This window comes from Uloborus diversus, chromosome 5 (genome assembly GCF_026930045.1).
Source record: "Uloborus diversus isolate 005 chromosome 5, Udiv.v.3.1, whole genome shotgun sequence".
Taxonomy (NCBI): Eukaryota; Metazoa; Arthropoda; class Arachnida; order Araneae; family Uloboridae; genus Uloborus; species Uloborus diversus.
In genome coordinates, this window is record NC_072735.1 from 110,878,070 (window position 1) to 110,901,284 (window position 23,215).

The 23,215-nt window shown below is 33.3% G+C and overlaps 1 protein-coding gene across 1 annotated transcript in view; it reads right to left on the reverse strand.

The window, feature by feature from the left end:
• LOC129222477 (probable G-protein coupled receptor CG31760) overlaps positions 1–23,215 on the reverse strand; it is a 91,646-nt gene that overhangs the window by 36,850 nt on the left and 31,581 nt on the right. The window contains exon 6 of the mRNA XM_054856991.1: positions 20,416–20,630. Coding sequence (XP_054712966.1) covers positions 20,416–20,630 — 215 coding nt within the window. The remainder of the gene's footprint in view (positions 1–20,415; positions 20,631–23,215) is intronic.

Sequence of the window (23,215 nt, forward strand, 5' to 3'; positions counted from 1 at the left end):
AAAAGAAACTCAGTAAATGTTGTTTTTTTACAGTAGCAGTATTTCTGCAGTAAAGCTTATTTTCCGTGTTTGCCTGAACTGATTTAGAAACTCGTTAAAACTAAACATTTAAGTTTAGATTTCTGAAGTTTATCCTGTGAATCACAAATAAACCTTGCTAAATGTTCTGCAGTAAGTTCTAATTTTAAAAATTGATTTTTGACTTCAAAATGCGAAGATTGATACGAAATATTTTTAGCTGATTTCAAAACAACTTTTGTAAAAGTCGCATTTTTACGAAAGAATTACTTTTGCACCAAAGATTATTTTCCGTGATTTGTTTATGTATTTAACAATTATTCTAAACGAATTTCAATTAAAAGAGTTACATATTTTAAAAATATTATATTTTTTCACAATGTTTTTTTCAAAAAGAAATTTCATTTTTATAGAAACGACACTTTTTTGACATTGATTTCAGACCTGAAAATACGAAGATTGTTATGTAATTATCGTAAATTCTGTAGTTTATTTCAAAAAAAGAAAAAGCTTTATAAGTGTCACATTTCTTTTTTGCATAAGTAGGGGAATGTGGGGCAAAGTGAAATAGTTAAGATTGTTTACTTTTTTCAAAATGAACAAGGTGGAAATTTGTGCTGAAAATTACAGTACATAAAAAAAAGAACAGTACAGTTTAAACTAAAACTTGCATTGAAGCATTATTTTTTATCCTTGGCCCTTAAATTTGTACACCCCCCCCCCCCTCCCAAAAAAAAAAGGTGGAATTTTTTTCACTTTTTTTTTTCATGGGGCAAAGTGAAAAATAAAATGATTTTCCTATGAAATATTTTTTATTCGATTAGTTTAGATATTTTTTATCAAATTAAAGAGCATAAATGAATAAATGAAAAGGAAATGAAACAATAAACGAATAAATAAATAATATAATAATTGAGAAGAATAAATCAATTAATAAAATAGTGAATGAATAAGAAAATAAGTGAATAAATGAATAAGAGGGAATTATTAAATGAAGCAATGTAAATGAAACAATTAATAATTGAAAACGTAAGTGATTTGGTGAAATATTAAATAAGAAAAGGAAATGAACTATTTCACTTTGCCCTATCCATTTTGCCCCGCATACACTTACCTTACAGTGCAAAGCTTTTAAAATACGAATAAGCTTAATACTAAACAAATTAATACTGCACTGCATATTAGTTGATCTCAATAATTATTTAAAATGTTAACAACAAGAACTTTATCATTCAATAATGACTAAATAAATTAATGAGCATAAATGAATAAATGAAAAGGAAATGAAACAAAAAACGAATAAATAAATAATATAATAATTGAGAAAAATAAATCAGTTAATAAAATAGTGAATGAATAAGAAAATAAGTGAATAAATGAATAAGAGGGAATTATTAAATGAAGGAATGTAAATGATACAATTAATAAATGAATACGTAAGTGATTTGGTGAAAGATTAAATAAGAAAAGGAAATGAACTATTTCACTTTGCCCTATCCATTTGCCCCGCATACATTTACCTTACAGTGCAAAACTTTTAAAATACGAATTAGATTAATACTAAACAAATTAATACTGCACTGCATATTAGTTGGTCTCAATAATTATTTAAGGGGTCACAGTACCTCAAAAATGATCAAACGATCAAAAAACTTTTTGTTGCTTATTTCAAAACTAAAAACTGTTCCAAAAACAGGGAAAAAGTTTCATTGCTTTAGTTCAAATATTTAAAAAGTTATGAGTAGTTTTAGGCCATGCTCGCTATGTATTCTTATGCAAAAGAAAAACTTTAAACTGCTTTTTCTCGATGATCGTTTTTTTTTTGTGTTTTCATGTCATAAGAATCCATAAGGCTTTTTTTCTATTAACGATACAGCTTTAAAGTAATACTTTTTGCAATTATTTTGCAATTAGAATAATATATTTAACAAAACTGTGCATGGGATAAGCATTTTATAAATAACTCAAAAGTTTAGAGCATGTTAAAACTTTGAAAACCATATTTTTAAAAAAAAATTACGATTTTTTACATAATTAATCACAGAAAATTTTCTAATAAACACAAAAGCAAATTAATGCACAGATTTTTAGAGATAATGACTGTGATCGTTTAGCAAAAAGTTTTTTTAATATTAGCTTAAAAACAAAAAAGTTTTAGGGATTTTAAAAAACTGAAATTTTTCTAAATTTTTTGAATTCAAAAAAAAGTAGACAATATTTTAAAATTTTGAAAGTAAATTATTGATTGCTAAACAAGTATGCATGTTATGGTTTCAAAGAAAAATAAAGTTTACTTAAATTTAAAAAAAATGTTTGAAAGGTACTGTGACCCCTTAAAATGTTAACAAGAACTTTATCATTCAATAATAACTAAATAATTTTTGACTTACAACAAAATATTACAATATGAGTATCAATTTTTGAAAATTACTTGCATCATTCTATTGATGGATTTCCTGCGGCACTTTTTTTTTTGACTGGAACAGACTGCATGTGTTACTACATGCTTAAAACATTACTAGATAGGTGGTGCTAAAAGCAGAGTAAATATTTCACCATTTCACTTTGCCCCACATTCCCCTATAGTACAGTAAAAATAGGGGTCGGACCCAAACATCAAAAAAAAAAAAAAAAAAAGCTAAACCTGGTGCAAATTGTTTATTACCCTCCCAATAAGAACAGGTAAAAAGTCCCACCCCATTGTGCGTCGGGTTTTGGAATGGGGGGCATCTAAAAATTGCTGTTTTGGGTATTTTTCCAGAATTTTTAGAGTAAATTTAAAGTGAGAATATTATGTTTTGCTAAATTTAAAAGCATGAAATTAAAGGTGTTTGACCCCCAAGAGGGGTGACATAACCCACCAATGCTACAGAGCCCCCCTATCCCCGTAAAACGAAGCAGTACCCCCGAACCCCCCTTCATACATTTCATATGGAAACATTATTTTATGCTAAGTTAAAGTTAGAAATCGAGTGTGTCCATCTTCCAAGATCGATGATGGTGCACCTCCTCTCAAAGCTACAGCATCGCCCCCTCCGCCAAATAAAAACAATCCTCACCCCCCCCCTTTTTATTTTAAGTAGAAGTATTATTTCATGCAAATCAAAAATGCATTAAATCAGGACTGTCCACCCCATAAGAACAGTAGCTCATCTCCCAAAACGAAATTATATACTAAAATATTATCCTTCCCCCCCACCCCCTCTAATGGTGCACATTTGATTAAATAGCCAGAAAAACTACGCTGAACTGTTTTTTGCTTTCAAATGATTTCTCCTAAGCTTGTAACAAAAAGTCTTCGTTATCAAGATGTTTTTTGGAATCTAGATCCTCAGCAAAATCGTTATTGTTGCAGCTATGTCTAACACAGTTTGTGCATATAATTGAGCACTTCAGTCCACTTTCAGACTTTTCAAACATTCAATATATCCAATGAACTCCTCAGAGCAAGCACAAGATTTGAGACGCAGAAAGTCTTCTAGAGCAGAAGGCTTGGCTGTTGTAAATAGGACGCAGATTACATTTCTGTGGTGCTTTCTTCAAAAATGACACTAGCTTTCCCATACTTACAAATTACCTATACACTGCATTGCTGGCATATTTCCTTGAAGCTTACAGATCATTACCAAAAATATGATCAAGCAGGTATCTTCCATCTATTACATATGAGGCAGTGAGAAGCAAAGGGATGCAAGTGGCAAAATTAAAAAATTGGAGATAACCAGCACAAATGGTTAGAGAACCTCTCCTCTATCTTGAGGCAAGAGATGGTACTAGTAGACCTGGTAGTTGCTTCTATACAGCATGATTTAGAAAAGAAAATCAATGAAAGCCTACCTAGGATCTTATCTTTGAACGCGTTTTATTCAAAACTTGAAAATGTCCACTTACATCCCTTTGCTTCTCACTGCCTCATATCTGACACCAGCTGTTTGTTCTGTGATGGTGGATGAACGTTTTGCTTCAGATAATAACACTTTAACGATACAAGATTTCTTTCCTTCTGAAATCAGATTCATCGAATACTGATGGAGGATCAGCGCATAACTCGTACCAGAAGTTTTTAACAATTTGTTATTCCATCTTTACTGTTCATACCATTCGGTGTAAAAGATGGATTGGGCTTAAGCATCTTTACAGATAGTAACTACTCTCGTAACAGAAGCTAAAGACATAACTGTTTACCTCCTTTACAAAGAAATGCCACAAAATCGTTTGCCTTCAATATTCTTTGATGTTACTACCCGAACGTTAAAGGTATCATCGCAACTCACCTTATCATCAGCGAGCAATACCACTAACAACTTAAGAGGGAAGAAACTTCTGGGGGCTTTAGAAACGGATTGTGATTTCCAAACTGGGAGACAAAAAGGTGTAAATATTTAGCATTCTATTGTTGTATTGCTCATTGCTCTCATCAAGACTTGTTCTATCGTTGAATCACTACAGTTTCTAGACCACCTGAATTTGTCACTCCGTTAGATCGTTGGATAGCTGATGTTTTAGCTGATGTTTGATGTGATCAATTTTTTTTTATCGCATAATGTACTCAAAAGTTTCAGATAGTGTTGCAAGTATATGTCCGCATATTTAGCATAATTCACATAACCAGCTGCGTAAAAGAGAGGTAGCTCGGTGTTTGCAAATGAGAACACCCACCGACTTAGAGGGTGCAGAATTGCAGCATTGCCAGTCTCACTATTGGCAATTTCGGTTTGTCCCCCCTTACGGTGATGGCAAAAGATTGTAGAATAGTTGAAGTTTGTTAATCAAGAAGAAGTAGGGAAACTTTGGTCAATTTGGACTTTTTTTATGCTGCACAGGAATTTTGTTTTCCAGCGCTCTAAACAGTTTAATAACTCCAGTCACAAATAATTTGGTCACTGAGCTCGCTTAGATCTTTTAGAATTATCATTCTGACATTACCATATCATTGTGTGGCATTTTGTACTTCGGAAAAGTTTAAATCAGGGAAATTTTTTCCTGAACTTCACTGCAATATTTGATTTTAGAATGTAAATTCAGGGTCCCCCCCCCCCCCCAAAGCAATGGCGTACCCTTTAAGTGTGACGGAGTATCCATCCAGAATAAAAGCCCTCAAAAAAGAAAGAAACACCCCTTGAAAAAACTGCCTTAAAAATTCCAATGAAGCAAAGCTGCTCCATGACCCCCCCCCCTCCCATTCCCCCCCGCCTGTGCACCCCTGTTAATTAGAATTTTTTTCTGTGAGAGTTTATTATTTTACTGTTATAGAGTGGTTTCTGCGAGGTTTGAGAATTTTTTTAAGTAATAGAAATTATTTTTATTTAAATAAAGGATTATTTCGTCCCCCCCTTCCCCCCAAAACCCGGCGCGCAAAGTGCTGGGACTTTTTACCCCTTCTTGCTGGAAGGGTAAGAAATAATTTGCAACAGGTTTCACCCTTTTTTTTTTTTTTTGGATGTTTGGGTTTGGCCATTTTTTGGCCTAATTTTACTTTACTACTACTTAAGAACTTAGAATGATTTCCTTTTCTGAAATCATTTTATACATGTCAAGAGGAATTAAATTTTTCAAAAATGATACGTTCTAAGAATTTAACGTGCTTCACTTATTCTTTTGAGATTATAGTGCTGGTTAAATTATTAGACTAAGACTGTTTTAAAAGCAAATTCTTTATTGATTACATAGCTATAGACACATTAACGAACAGTGAAATAATTATCTATTTAATATGCATACCCTTGTTCTTGATGAGCATTTTAAGTCTTTTTTGGCATACTTTTCACAAGGTTTTCACCATTTCTTAACTTTTTAAAAAAAGGAGGTAAAAAATTGTTTATTCTAACTATCATATATACTCACATACACATACTCGCTAATAACCTAAAACTAACTTTGAATATAACAGAACACACTAATAAAAAGAACGAGTGAACTGTTTAAGCTGATTGAGGTTATGTTCCTGGTAGGTAGATAAACAAAGAACATAAACAAAGCAGACAGTGCTGCCAACTGCAAACATTAAATTATGCTAAAATAACGTAATAATCAGTTTACAGTATGGACTGTACTTTAACAGTAAAATAAATAGTATTTTAGTACAAATAGTGTACAAAAAAAAAACACCTCTTTAGTCTAATAATTTTTCCAGCACTGTATTCTAGCAAGTGTATATGTAATATTTAAACTTTATTTTTGGATTGTATTTGACTATCTACTGTACCACTACGGGTCACTTTAAAAGAAATTTTTGCGAATTAAAACAAGTTATTTCTATTAACTGGATGTTTTAAATATAAAACACGAACATTATGGTCCGCCAGTGAACAATGGGAGTACTACCTGAAATCTACATTGATGCTCGCTTCTGTCTTGTTGATCATGTTCATGCAATGATGACGGTGTGATTAAATGCTTAAAAATATCATAGCTGAAACTTAAAATTAATAAAATACCTGTAATTATAACATTAACCTGCTTGTCTGTACTAGAGGGCCATTCCACGTAAAACGGTAGTTTTGTCCCGCACGTGACGCTTCATATATTTCATAAAAAATAATAATTTAAAAGGATGATGAACAAAATTTTGTTGCTCAAGAAATCACAAGCACATGTGTGACTTCTTAAGCAAAAACTTTCTTCAAAAATTATTTCTTTTTTATGAAATATAGGAACCGTCACGTGCGGGACAAAATTATCCTTTTCAATGGAATGGGCATATACATATTTTTTTTCAATGGTTTAAATAATTATTTCTAAACTAATGAGATGTGTTTACTTTAAGTTGGAACCATAGCTTTCAAAATCTACAACTTGTTTCGTCATTGCTGCATTAATAGAGCAAAAATATTAACTTATTCATAAGCGAGTTACCAGAGGTTGACTTTGGATGTCTCGCACGTGACGCATGTAAATAAATTTCATTTTATGCAACAATATTGTTAAATAAAAATATACATAATTGTGTCAGGAGTATCTTTGTGTCAAATGTAAAGATAAAAAAAAAATTGCTTACCTCTGTTTCATTGAAATTTTAAGAGATATGACGAAATGTTAATGAAATTTAAGCTTATTTTTGTCCCGCACGTGACGGTGGAATGGCCCTAGAGCTTGCTATGCGTTTTGTGAAATACAGTGGCTCCCAAAAGTCTTCGTACACCTACGACTTTCAACGAAATATGTCCCAAATCCTTGGTTAGAATTAATATTTCGGAATAGGTACTTAATTATAAGATCTATGATCAATTTTTAACAAAACTGCATGAAAATTTTTTAAAAAATATTAAAACTTAATTTTTAAAAAATCAAAAACCGAAAAGTGCAGGAAATTTTATCTCACAAAAGTCTTCGTACACTTTATGAATGTGTATATATTATTGAATAATCTAACTTTTGATTAAGTTATTAATTAGTAGAATATCATACAGTATTCATAACACCTTTTAAACGTCTGGGAATAGATTTCATTCTTTTTCTTTCTTTTTTTAGCGTAATTTCTGAGTAAGTGTTCTACCACACTTCGAATATTACTATTTCTAGCTCTATTTTCGTTTTAAAGCCCTATTTTCGTAATCTAGCCTCCAGATATCTCAAAATACGTTACATTAAGTTACAATCTGGAGATTGAGGGGGTATTTTCTAAACTTTAGGACGATTTTCGAGGCACTAGACGCAAACGTTGAAAACCGTGTGCTTCTTATCGTTATCTTGATAAAAAACAAAGTTGTTTCCAATAACCAAATTTTTGGCTAAGAGTTCAAAATTGGTTTTTAAAATATTTAAAGGAACAGCATGATTCATTGTTTCATCAAAAAATTACAAACTACCAAGTCCTGATGCTGATATGCACCCTCACACTAAAACACCTTCACCGTCCTGATTAATGATCCAACCAAGTTCTTAAGATTAAGTTCCAAATTTTTTCTTCTACTTACAGTTATACAACAATTTAACCAAAAATGTTGAATTAATTCTTATCTGTAAGTAAGACATGATTCTAAACTGTTTTTAGCTTATTTATCATTGATTTTGGGACGAAAAGCGTAATCTTTCTGTTTTTTGCACGACCAACAAAATTTCTGCGGGAAGAGGTACCATTTAATCCAGCTAATCAAAGAACTTGGCAAACAATTTTAGGTGAAAATTAAACGTAAAATGTTTCATTTAACTCTGCAAAAACTTTTACTGTACTCAAATGTGTATTTTTCATAAATTTTTTAACTTTAAATCTACGATCACGTTTTGTCAACTTTGCCGGTTGACCTTTTCTTACCTTGTTTTCGGTCCGATTCCTTTCTTTAAAGCATTTTATCAAGCACTTTACTATACAAACAAATAAATTAACTAATTTAGAGACATTTCAAACTAATTTACCACTGGGGGATTATAGTGTGGGAAAAAAAATTCAAATTTTGAATGGCGTTTGCGGTTTTTTACGAATACCAGCCATTTTACAGCAATAAGCAATATATTAAGGAATAAATAAACAAAAAATTAAAGCCAAATGACTTATAAGGTTCAACACAATGCAAAAATATAAATAAAACGGCATATGATAATTTTAATCATGAATTTATTCGAAAATATTTGAGTGTATGATGACTTTTGTGGCGTGTTATTCCTCTGTCTCTTCGTTTTCTGACCCATTTCAAAAAGAAGATCCGTCAATATTTTGAAAAAAAAAAAAAAAAAAAAAGAAAAAAAAACAATGCGTTATATTCAGAATAACATAGGAATGATGTGAAAAAATATTGGACTTTATATTCGTATTCAGTTTTGAGTTATTTTTGGTTTTACTAAAAAATTTCAAAGTGTACGAACACTTTTGGGAGCCACTGTATGTGATTTTTTAAAGTAAAAATTTTATCAAGTAGAGCTGCCATTAAATATTTTCATAAGATAATATAACTAATGGATTTAAAAAACCAAACTACAGGTTAACCCATTAACCGCCGAAACTCGAAATCGTTATTTTTTTTGGATAAAAATCATAAAAGTTATCATTCTGAACCTATATAATAGTAATATGCTTAAAAAAGAACAAAAATGCACTGACTTTTACAAATATAGGGTGTTGCGTTGACGCAACGTCAGCGGAAAAGGAGTATTAATGCTAAGTAGTTTTATCAGAAATTCTTCAGCAGTTTCAATGCTTTTTATACACAGGAAATTTTTATAATCTTAGTTATGGTTCTTAACCATGCCGAGCACGTTAGAAGAAACTGAAATTTATATAAAATAAGCACATAAATGCATTTTAGAAATTTTAAATTTTGAGGAAACATCGATTTTTTATAGTTACACATGAAAAGTTTCGCTGCAATCGTGATGAAGTGCAACCTTACAAACATTGCAGCGATAAATAGTTTGGCTGTGGCAATTCTTGCAGCGTAGTCTTTTATTGTCTGTCGACCTTACGATAAAATGTCCCCCAGATACAGGCATTGGTGAGCTGAATTTGCTTGGCCGTCCTGTAGCTGGACTTTTCTTTTTCATGTCACTATCATAAGGGGCTGTAAAAGATGAAGTGCAACCTCTCGCCTAAAATCTAATAGTGACTTTCTATTTTCTTCTTTTCGGTAGTCTTGAAAGTTTCCAAGCATTGGTTAATGCAACATCAATATAATTGGAGAATATTGGCCACCACCATTTTTTCCCTCGGACTCTAATTCTGTAATTTGAAACTAAATTGTCACACAAATCAACACCCCCCATTTTCATGTTGTATTGCTCAATTATACAAGGTTGAGGAACAGAAATCTTCTTCTTATGGTTTCTGGAATAGCGAGAAACGTTTTTGACAGGCTCAATTTTACCATAGGTTGAACCCATAGTCAGAACAGCGTTGTCATTCCATCGTTTTTGCTGGGCATACAAATTTGTTTGTACATCGGAATAAAAAAAAAGATTAAAAATATCAACACTAGCTTTACCTTCTAGAGTGTGTCTTACAGCTTGAATGGGGACCTGTTCTTCATTTTTTGGTTGATACCTATCAATTGGTTCCTGTTTTGTCCATCGCCAATCTTCTGTTTTTCGTTTTTTAGTTTTTTTACTACGGGATTTCGAACAATTGAACTTTTTTTTTTTACGTGGACTTCCACTTCGCCTGCACTATCGCCCGGTAAAACTTCGTTATCATTATTTAAAATGTTGTCATTGCCTTCTTCTTCATCACTAGCTTCTGTTATTTCTGGTGGTACAACAACAATATCTGTTTCTTCATTTCCATTATCATCAGAGTTTTGTTGGAAAATCTGTTCCAATGCTTCTTCCAAAGTTAGATATCTTGTTCTGGGCATTTCGAATGGCAGAGACGAAAAAAAAGCTTCCACAGTCAAAACGCGCAGAATAAAAATGAAATATAGTTCTACCCTAAAGCAATTGAGACAGACAGTCAGTCTACCCCTTTTTCGCTGACGTTGCGTCAACGCAACGCCAGTTTTTACTTCCCCCTCCTCCCCAGCAGAAGCAGTTTCTTTGAGGAATAATCTGATAAAAAGTGACCTTGACTAAAAGTATTTCATGTCTAAACCAAAACTTTTTTTTATTTTTATTTTTTCTGACAGAAAACTGGATCACAAATTTAGCCAAAAAAACCATGTGAGAGGAACAATTTTTTATCATACATAAAAAAAGAAATTTGAAGCAATTTTTTTATTTAACATATTTCTACTAATATTCTTAAATTCAAATTAGCATTCGATAAAAAAATTAGATTTCTAGTGTAGTTTCTATGGATATTTATTATAACCGTTGCGTCAACGCAATACCAGCGGGTAATGGGTTAAAATTGTGAATATACATTGAATTTTAGTTAATTTATCCAAATCAGTTACATATTTTGAAACAACAAAAAAAGTCTGATAAAACCTAAAAAATTAAGAAACTAATGAATAAGCAAAACAAAAATAAATGAAAAATAAAATAAAATCTTAAATTTTTTTTTTAAGGATTTCATTTACTCATTTTTTAATTTTTAATGTTTTATAAAAAAAATTAAGAGATGAAGAAAAGAAAAAAAAACCGTATTATTATTTTTTAGGCGATTTTACTTATTTATTTTTATTTGTTTATTCATTTCTTAAGAGCCATTGTCTGTAAGGATCAGGCAGGTTCTGATTGTTGACATTTTTAATTTTCTTTATTTTTGCAAATGTTGTTCCTTATCATGAATGTAATATTTGTGCAAAATATGAGCTTTGTTTGCCTTACCGTTTTTGGGAAATTAAATTTTTTAATTTAGGGGGCGTGGCACATTTTTGCGTGTTTTTCAAATTTGCAGATTTTAAAGTTCTTGTTGCTTTAAGCGCCCCAATAATGGCATGGATTTTGAAATTCTATACTATTATATGGTCTTCTTAGATACTATTACAGCTGTCAAATCGGTGTCACTATGAAGGCGACGGTCACAAACTTCGTTTAAAAATGACCGAAAATGAATTTTTTTACAACATTCAATGCCAATTTTCTCAAAGCGCCTTTATGATGACACCAACGTTGTTACATAAATTCCTAGCTACACTTATATACATCAAAAATATATAATAAAATTGATGTCACCATAAGGGCGCCAAAAGATATTGGAACTTTTATGTGATAAATTTCACAAAAATGCAAATGTTTAAAATCTAACTACTACTCTCGCCTTCATAGCAGAGATCTGAAACCAATTAAGTGTGATAACCAACATGTTCGTCTAACATATGAACTAAAAAAATCGGTGTCACTCCTATTACTTTCGGAAATATAATCATTCGAAATTAGTATGTTATGGAGTTATTTAAAAAAGACTATTCTAATTCGAATGGCTTTTTGCACGGTTTGTTTTAAACTTTAATATAAAATTACAGTAGTGACACCTAAAATAATATGTTTCTAATGCTTTTTATATATAAAAAAAAAGCTCCATAAAAAGCATTAGAAACATAGTAACCCGATATAGGTACAGATGGACGTATTGTGTAATGCGCATTATAGGCTAAAATAATCGTACTAATATTCATATTTTTTCAACCATACTAATTTTTTATGTTATTTATATTAAAAATGCAACTATTTATAACATAATGTCTGAAATAGTTATGAACATAATGTATTATATAGCGAGCATTCAGAATCTGAAACATAATTTGAGGATGACGTAGACTAAAACAAAGAAAACATAAAAAATCAAATCACCCAATTTCAGAAAGACGGTCATCTCTTATTGATATCTGATAATTTTGTAGCACTAAAGCTTGGGAAAACATGATATCCCGGAGAAATAGTAGGAAAACATGGTATCCCGGAGAAATAGTAGAAGTTGACCATTTGCTAATCTGAATACAACTGGTCCCCTCATAGCAGAGATCTGAAACTAATTAAGCTTGATAACCAACATGTTTGTCTAACATTTGAACTAATAAAATTAGTGTCACTCGTACTACTTTTGGAAATATTATCATTCGAAGTTAGTATGTTGTGGTGAATTTTTTTCATTTATTATTATTATTTTTAATTTATTTTATTTGTTTATTCATGCATTTTGTTAATTTAATCTTATCACACCCAGATAGTGTTGACCATATTTATTTTTAATTTATTACAAAGAAGCAACGTTTAACATAAACAGCTTTGGGCAGTAAGAGCGTCTTTATCTTGAATAGAAAATGCTTGTTTTGATATAGGTACAGGTGGATCTACTGTGCATAATATGTTTAGATTATCATACCAATACTCGCCTTTTTTCCGGTCAAATAAATCTATTTATTCCAATCCTTCTTGCCATGCATTTTACCTTTACTTGCAAATGGTCAACTTCTATTTCTCCGAGATGCCATGTTTTCCCAAGCTTTAGTGCTACAAAATTACCAGATATCAATAAGAGATGACCGTCTCTCTCTGAAATTGGGTGATTTGATTTTTTATGTTTTCTTTGTTTTAGTCTACGTCATCCTCAAATTCAGTTTCAGATTCTGAATGCTCGCTATACAATACATTATGTTATGATATAAATAAAAGCATTTTTAATATAAATATAAAAAAATAGTGTGGTTGAAAAAATATGAATATTAGTACGATTATTTTAGCCTATAATGCACATTACACAATACATCCATCTGTACCTACATCGGTTTACTGTGTTGTTAATGCTTTATATAGAGTTTTTTTTATAAAAAGCATTAGAAACATATTATTTTAGGTGTCACTACTGTAATTTTATATTAAAGTTTAAAACAAACCGTGCAAAAAGCCATTCGAATAAGAAAAGTCTTTTTTTAAATAACTCCATAACATACTAATTTCGAATGATTATATTTCCGAAAGTAATAGGAGTGACACCGATTTTTTTAGTTCATATGTTAGACGAACATGTTGGTTATCAAACTTAATTAGTTCCATATCTCTGCTATGAGGGCGAGAGTAGTAGTTAGATTTTAAACATTTGCATTTTTGTGAAATTTATCACATTAAAGTTCCAATATCTTCTGGCGCCCTTATAGTGACACCAATTTTATTACATATTTTTGATGTATGCAAGTGTAGCTAGGAATTTATGTAAAAACGTTGGTGTCATCATGAAGGCGCTTTGAGAAAATTGGCATTGAATGTTGTAAAAAAAATCATTTTCGGTCATTTTTAAACGGAGTTTGTGGCCGTCGCCCTCGTAGTGACATGGATTTGAAAGCTGTAATAGTATCTAAGAAGACCATATAATAGTATAGAATTTAAAAATTCATGTCATTATAAAGGCGCTTTAAGCAACAAGAATTTTAAAATCTGCAATTTTGAAAAACACGCAAAAATGTGCCACGCCCCCTAAATAAAAAAAATTAATTTCCCAAAAACGGTAAGGCAGACAAAGCTCATATTTTGCACAAACATTACATTCATGATAAGGAACAACATATGTGAAAATAAGAAAAATTAAAAATGTCAACAATCACAAATGCCGTTAACTGCCTGATTCTTACAGACAATGGCTCTTAACTCTTTAGGTTTTGCCAAAAAATGAAGAAATGAATAAAAGAGTTCAAAAAAAAAAAACAATAAATAAATAAATAAAAAACAATAAATAAATAAATAAATAAAACAACAAAGGTTACACTTTTTAAAAAATCCGTTTTTAAATTTCTTAATTTTTAAGATTTGGTGGGACTTAATTACATAAATCAAATTCTTAAACCAATTAAACTCTTTGCAGTGCTGCTACATGTTCAATGCTAAATCAGCTACAATACATCCATAGATTTCTAAAAAAAATTTTGAATTACCAATGAAAAACAAATTCCACTTAGAAAGTTGTTTATAATTTTTACAGTAAAAGAATACCATGCAAAAAAGTGAAAAACAGTTTATTTATGCTATTTTCGGTCTCAATATTTCTTTCAGTAAGGAAAAAACAAACCATTAAGCAATGGCAAATAATTACTTTTCAATCGATCTAACTTTTTCAGCTGCAATGAACATTAGCGGTATCTCAAAAAGAACACGCATGCTAACATTTTAACTGCGGTTTTGAATAATAATAAAAAAAAATTGAATTTTATCATTTTGAATTTAAATTATGTTTTTCGCAATCACGAGTGTGTGTGTATATGTAGGCGTGTGTGTTTGTGTGTGGGGGGGTATGTGTGTCTGTGTGTAGGGAGTATGTGTATTTGTGTGTAGGGGGTATGTGTGCTTGTGTGTAGGGGATATGTGTTTGTGTGTAGGGGATATGTGTATGTGTGTAGGCATGTGTGTTTGTGTCTGTCTGCAGGCATGAGTGTGTGGGTAGTTGCGTGTAGGTGTGTGTGGGGGGTATGTGTATGTGTGTGTGGGGGGTATGTGTATGTGTGTGTAGGCATATGTGTTTGTGTATGTGTGCAGGCATGAGTGTGTGGGTAGTCGTGTGTATGTGAGTGTGTAGGTGTGTGTGTGTTTGTGTGTGTATGTGTTTGTGTATGTGTGTAGGTGTATGTATGTGTGTGTAGGTGTATATATGTATTTGCGTGTAGGGGTATGTGTATTTGTGTGTAGGGGGTATGTGTGCTTGTGTGTAGGGGATATGTGTATGTGTGTAGGCATGTGTGTTTGTGTCTGTCTGCAGGCATGAGTGTGTGGGTAGTTGTGTGTAGGTGTGTGTGGGGGGTATGTGTGTGTAGGCATATGTGTTTGTGTCTGTGTGCAGGCATGAGTGTGTGGGTAGTTGTGTGTATGTGAGTGTGTAGGTGTGTGTGTGTGTGTTTGTGTGTATGTGTTTGTGTATGTGTGTAGGTGTATGTATGTGCGTGTAGGTGTATGTATGTATATGTGTGTAGGTGCGTGTATGGTTCCGTGTAAGTGTAGGATATTGACGAAACCTGGAGACGGTTTTCGCAAGAGGTGCAGCATCGTGAGGAGCCGATCGACGGTGATGCTGCGGAGGGTGGCGGTGGGAAAATAAAATCATAGGAACGCCAAAAACAGTCAAGTGAGAACAATAAGCAATCATGATTGTTAAAAAAAAAAAAAAAAAAAAAAAAAAGAATTCAGTGACGTAAGTATTCGAAGTAGAGTAGCTTTCCCTTCCTCTGAAAACTGCTTCTAAACTTCTTAAGATGCATAAATCGATGTGTAAGCAGAAGATTTATGGAGAATATTGATTTTTGGGAGATTATCATGAAAAGCTATTATCTTCGTTACTTCATCCATTGTTCCTGTCTTCTTTTATTATCTTAAGATGTTTCGTAAATATCGTGCCAATTTCGGAAGTTAATTTTTCAAGCTTTGAATATATTGTGGTCTTTTCAAGAGTTTTGATGTTGATGTAATTGGCATTTTGAATTCTTCATTAGCTTGAAATTAAATTATCGAGATCAAAGAGCATCGGTTTCTTTGAATGTGGCTGGTCGCGCTATTCGGAGTAAGTATAAATTAAAGAAAATGCTGTGTTGGTGTATGTATAAATCGGCTTAAGATCAGTGGTGGCGCTAGTGATGACGTTTGTGAGATGATTTCGTGATCCAAAATTTTCGAAAATCTTTGGTTACCACTTCCGAAAATTTGAGGCTGGCAACACATTCTAAACCTGAAAAATTATTTTTAAAAAAAGAAAAAAAAAACCTTTATAAATGGTTATTTCTATGATTTTTGTATGCAAATTCGATTTTTTTTTACGTGAGGAGGGGGGGGGGGTGTCGAGCTTCCTCATAGTTTCCGAAAATTTCAGACTACTTTCTGAACATGTTACTTGAGTCCACTATCAGCCCTGGCCATGACCCCTCTCCCCTTCAAAATTAAATCTTGTATCCGCCCCTGGCGGAATTGCTTGAAGCTAAGAATAGATGTCAGCAGACAACTAATGCCAGGTTGCGTTTGGGTCATCTGCGTGCCCTTTGCACTTCGTGCAAAGGGTATAAACTTTATTTATAACCTTTGATCCTACTCCATCACATATTTAAATTTTAATGTGTATAGGATGTGATAGAAGCCAACTAAACTCCAACCCTGATGCGGTATTTGGGTTTCTGCGAGATTTCATGTTAATGGACTTGGTTTAAATGCTGCTGTCAGCCAAGTAGGATAAGCCACACACCAATTTTTGATTTTTTTTTTTTCTATTTTTGTTGTACAATTTCAAACTATGTCAACAGCAAAAAATGCCTTTTTTCTCCTATAAATATTACTTTTTGTCACAACTGCTTTAGAAATTTTACTAATTTATACTGTGACAAATTCTGTAAATAGTAATTATTTTTATGATTAATTTGCTGTAATCAGGCTAAATTTGGCGTTTATTATATTATCTTTCATTTAAAATTGTCTTAGTAACGTAACCTGTAAATAGTTTCTTGTAATGAATAAACAGCCCCCTTACATTCGAATGAAGTATATGGTCCCTCCATTTCTGAAAGATGAAATTTGTGAATGGAATAAAAAAAAATACGAGAAATTGTTAAAACGTAATTGAAATTTCTCAATGGTATCTTGTGGAAACTTTTCAAGGATTTATAAATAGCCTCCGCGGCATAAAAAGTTAGTCTTGACTGAGCTATCGTGCTGGAGAGTGTGTAGCGTATTAGCTCTGTTTTGCGAAGCCTTTGCGCTGCGTTTTTGCGTATGTTGATGCGAATACGTGTGTTACCGCTGAGTTTATGGTGTTAATTGATATTTGCCTAATTGCTATGGTTAATTTAGCAGGTGTTAACTACATTTCTTGTACATAGTTGTAAATAAATCTCCTGTGTTTTTCTCAAGAACTGTGTCGTCATTAAAGAATTTTTTGCAGGGGCTAGAATCGTAACAATACGTTCTTCATACATTATGAATTATACAGGGTCCATTATGAAAGTAATGAGCATTTACTGGCAAAATATATTTATTGATCGTAATTTCTACAAATGTTCAATATTCTTCAAAATACATTCCTCCTGCATCAATACACTTGCGAAGACGTGTTTGCCACGCTTGAAAGGCACCTTGAAACTCCTTGACGGGAATGCCTCACAGGAACGTTGTAACATGGTGTTGGATGTTTTCCACGGTTTCCCAATGTTTTCCTTTCATCTCTTTCTTGAGTCTCGGAAACAAAAAGAAGTCACATGGAGCTAAGTCGGGACTGTAAGGGGGTGAGGGATCACCGGGGTGTTGCTCCGGGCCAGGAAGTTGGTAATGATGAAGGCTGTGTGGCTTGAAATGCAATCGTCCTTGAAGGCTTCTTGCAGCATCTGGAATGTTTCGGTTGCATGTTTTTCGAAGCCTCATGCCAAACTTTATGGCGATTGTTGTTCAAGCGAACGCTTAACGCGATATGTTACAAGCGTTGAAAACACACTTCAAGCGGAGGCACGTATCTCCGCTCACACTGCACGAACTCAACTGACGACCGGATGCATTGAAAGGTCATATCCCCCACCACATTTCCCAGCCGGTTTACCATGCTGCCATCTATCGTCGCGTCGCAATAACATTATGCTCATTACTTTCATAATGGACCCTGTATTTCTCTTTTATGGGCTTACAAATGCATTCGGTCGAAGCTTTAGGTAGATAAAATCAAGAGCTCTGTCTGTTAAATCTAAGGAACATTTTTGTGCACATTTCTTTGATGTTTTGCGATAAATTTTAGAAAAGAGAAAAAAAAATCAAGCTTTAAACATCTAGCATACGGATCCTGGCATTAATTTGAATTTTGACATCTTGAAATTCAAATTACAGTTGGCTCTCTGTTTAACGACTTTCAAGGGACCACACAAAAACCCTTCTTAAGTAGAAAGCGTCCTTAAATAGAATGCTTTTAACAGTATAGTGGACCACGTGGGACCGTGGATAGCCGTCGTCAATTAGAGAAAGTCGTTAAATAGAGCGTCGTTAAACAGAAAGCCAACTGTATGTCTTTGACAATCACGAATTGCGATAGAACTCTACTCGTGGGGTCTCTTGTTTCTACAGATGGCTCCTGTCGCTATCATAATTGCGAAAAGCGTTATTTGAATTCAAGACGCTAAAATTCAAATTATTACCAGGGTATGGATGTTAGATGTTTTATGTTGGATGTTAGATGTTGTGTGTAGGATGTTAGATGTATGTTGGATGCAAGATGTTGTGTGCTGGATACTGTTTTTGTTTAAAGAGGATTGTGTAAAGTCGAGAGGTTCGGGCATAAATGAAGTTGATTCCGGGGGGGGGGGGAGCATAGACGCGGAGCCGGATTATTCCCCCCCCCAGTGGACCCCAAAAATGATAGGACGCCATTCAACGGTCAAAAAAAAAAAAAAAAAACTAGGAGCTCATTTTGCATAGAAATTAAGCTACAGATGTCAGGGTGGCGCACTCTTAAACTTATCAGTGCCGGAACGTTAGATTTTTAGCAATTAAAAATGAAAGCGGCTGTATAACGAAAAACAAATCACTGACTGAATAGTATTTGTTCAACAAGTGGTACGTATATGAGTTACAAAATAATAAATGTTTGACGTCAAAATAAAAATTCGGTCCAAAATACTATGCAAAAGCAAAACCTTTTAAAATAACAGATGATAAAATGATAACTTGCTGAAAGCTGGTCTTTCTTATGGTGTGTAAAATGTTAAATTATTGTCCATGTATAGGTTTTATTCCTCTGTGTTCTGTTTTAGAGTTTCAACACCGTTATATTATTTTTCTTTCAGTCAACAAAAAAAAAAAAAAAAAAATCAAATATTTTTTTTTTCTTCAATTATTTTATGTTATTATAAGAGTCACAGGACGACAATACACTCAAACACCTGTTTTTGTGTGGTCTTTTTTTGAGCAATCACATTGCTTATTGTTATCATTTAACAGTTTTTGGCGTCTTATGATTTTATTCCCCCCCCCCACCTTCCTCTGCAGCACCACCGTCGACCGGTCCCTCCCAATGCTGTTCCTCTAGCGAAAACCGTCTCCTGGTTGCGTCTATATCCTACACACACATACATACACACACCTACACACACTTACATACCCACACACCCTTGCCTGCACACAGACACAAACACACACACCTACATACACACACTCGTGATTGCGAAAAACATAATTTGAATTCAAGATGTCAATTTTCTTTTTCTTTCTTTTTTTTTTTTCGTGCGAATTCTTTGTGTGCGGGGTATGAAAATTTCAATCAGATTGGGACTCAATTGACGAAACTATTTATAAAACGAGCGAAATTATTTATAAAACGAACGATCTATTTATGCGGTCCCTATCCACAAAAAAAAAAAAAAATAAATAAATAAATAAATAAATAAAATAAAACATTAATTTGAATTTTGACATCTTGAATTCAAATTATGTTTTTCGCAATCACGAGTGTGTGTGTGTATGTAGGCGTGTGTGCTTGTGTGTGGGGGTATGTGTGTTTGTGTGTAGGGGGTATGTGTATGTGTGTGTGTGTGTATGTGTGTCAGTGTTTGTGTGTGTGTATGTGTAGGTGTCTGTATGTATGCGTGTTTGTATGTGTTTGTGTATGTGTATGTGTGTAGGTGTATGTGTGTGTATGTGTTTGTGTGTGTGTATGTATGCGCGTGTGTGTAGGATATGAACGCAACCTGGAGACGGTTTTCGCTAGAGGATCAGCATCGTGAGGAGACGGTCGACGGTGATGCTGCAGAGGGTGCTGGCGGGAAAATAAAATGATAGCAAATCAAAACAGTCAAATAAAAGCAATAAGCAATCGTGATGGCTCAAAAAAAAAAACAAAAAAAAAAACAAAAAAAAACACAGGTTTGAGTGTGTAAGACAAAGAAACAATATTCTTTGATGAGTTAGCTTTCCTCAGGTTTGAGGAGGATAATGTTGTAAGTTAGAAAAGCTAAAACAAAAACAATTACTCATACTGTCTCGAATATATTCTTAGTACGTTTTTATGAATCAGATATTAGACTTTCGAATTCTTCAAATGCTTTTTTATATCCAACGTGATACATTTTCAACCGCATTAAAACATACCTATGGCCAAACTATGGTCCCACCAGTTGTAATCGCATTGCTTGAACTTCAGCTGGTCCCAGTCTTTGATGTAAACAGCTGCTGGCGGAGAAGAGATCGTCCAGGTGCCCAAATAAATGGCCATAACCAGAAGAATTGGGAACAGCCACTGTAGCAGTTGCTTGTCCGTCAATTTTAATTTATGCGCTGACTTGACACGATACGTCAATGACACCCTGTTGCATACAAATAGAAAAATATTTTATATAACTTTTATTTTTATTATGGGCCATTTTATTATCATTCTCATATATATAATAGCCAATGATCGAGTAACGCACGAGATTCAACAATGAAACTCGTGCCACGGCATTTGATAATATGTTTTGGTAATGTTACTATGCTTGGAGAAGTTTATATTAACTTTGAAGTATACCATAAATACAGACTATTTGGTACTATTTTAACTATGGAGTTACACATGAATAAATTAAATAAACCTGTACAAAACCCTCATAAGACCGATCATTTTATACGGTAAGTGAGACATGGGCAATTAATAAAACAGAGGAAAACAGACTTCTCATTTTTGAAAGAAAGATCCTTCGGTCAATTTTTGGAGCAGTAAAGGAAAATGATTCTTGGAGAAGTTTATATAACTTTGAAGTATACCATAAATACAGACAACCCAACAACTTAAGAGTAATTAAATCCAACAGAATCGGATGGCTGGGGCACGTATTTAGGCGTGCAGATCTGGACCCGGTTAAAAAGCAAACTTTTCGAAGATTGAGGGTACAAGGAGAAGGGGAAGACCAGCAACAAGGTGGCTGGATAGTGTTGAGAAGGACCTAGAATTTTTGGGAGTGAACAGGTGGAGAAACCTGGCAATGCGTCGTACCGCCTGGAGGAAGCAGACGGAGAAAGCCTTGGCCTGCACCAGGCTGTTGTGCTGATGAAGAAGAAGAATGTTTAACATGCAGGGAAAGGCTTTATTGTGACAAGGCTGAACTCGATCCGGTCACTTAACTGTTTTACTAGTAAGACTGTGTCATTTCAGGGGAATGAAGAAACGAAAAAAATGGTCAACTACAAACGCTACTTACTGGTGTTTAGGGTTAATCCACTTTAGTTAGGGTTACAATTTCAACCATCAAAATATCACCAAACAGGCAAAGGCTTCGTTCAAATGTAGAAGTAATTTTCACCAGTCATACCTTGACGGGCGATTTACTAGTTAGTAAATCACAATGAAAGAAGAAAATTCAGATGACATTCTCAGAGAACACATACGAATTGCTTGTTTAATCGGTTTTAAATGCTCAGTTAAATCTGCGCAAGTATGTCCCTGAAGAAGCTTATTTTATATTCAAAACGAGCTGATATGTGCATCACATGACTTCCTTTTACTCCAATTTAATGTCATTTCCCCATTATTGGCAGTTTTAATGTGATTCAATTGTTTGCTCTCTAAATTACACCAACAGTGGCCAAATTGAAACCAAATTAAAAAAAAAAAGCCAAATTTGTCACCAAGTTGGAGACAAAACTTGGCGACCAAAAGACTGGCGATATATCGACAAGTGTCCGACAAATTATAATACAACTTGAGTTTACATCGAAATTAACAATGATTTCCCCCCCAAAAGAGGCAAAAGACCCCTTTAGGAACATCCGAATGCAATCAAAAGGAAAGGTGCACAACTAGACCCCACTAGGAATCTATGTACCAAATTTCAACTTTCTAGGACAAACCGTTTTTGAGTTATGCGAGATACATACGTACATACGGACGTCACGAGAAAATTCGTTGTAATTTACTCGGGGGTCGTTAAAATGGATATCTGTACGTTTAGGCATATATCTACGTGTGGTCGGGTCGAAAAAAAAAAACTCAACATTCATTCGGGGGTGAGAAAAATGGAAATTAATGCCGATTTTTGAGTGTGAAAATTTTTTCACGAATACAATACTTCCTTTTTTGTAAAAGGAAGTAAAAATGAATGGTGTACGCACAAAAAGTTACAATTTTGCTCCGTTAATAAAATTGAAAAATACAATCATAAATTGATAGTTCAAACGGTCAACTTTCGTGTAGGTGGAAAATATGAAGTCAACAGTATATAATACCTTCCCAATTACGTGCTTTAAAAGCGATGATTACTATTATTGTGTACATTTATTAAAGTTTTTAACTTTAACATTTTAAAGCAGTTATTGAGAATTTCAATAGTAACGTTTCTCAATTCTAACGTAATTTAACTTATTTAAAGCTATAGTTGAGGCAAAATTTGACCCTGGCAGAGTTGAGAACGCTGCGCAGATCCTAATCGCAGCATCACGACGGCTGCCAGGTTAGGTTTGGGGCCAACCATAGATGGGTTGTGCCGATTCTTATCCATTCATTTTATTATTTAATTGCCTGCAAATAAAAAATTTCATACTCAAATTAAAAAATTATATTATGTTAATTTATTTGCTATTTGTTCGAATCGAGGATGTTCTATAAAAGTTATATAATTTTTCTCCCCAGTCACTACCTCTGGTTATAACCTTCATCAGGGTAGGTTACGGCGATGATTGATGGGGTTTAAATAAGTAAAAATAAAGAAAGTAATATAAGTAATTAAAATATTACCTACAAAAAACTAAAACTAAAATATTGATTAGTCAACAAAGATTAAGCGAGAAATACTCGTGATGTAGGGGATGAATGTTTTTTGTAATAAAAAAAAATTAAGCATAAACATTTATTTTAAAAGCAGGAGGAATTTTTCCCTTGCATTTGGATTACATGAAGCAGAATCTGAAACTCAAATGA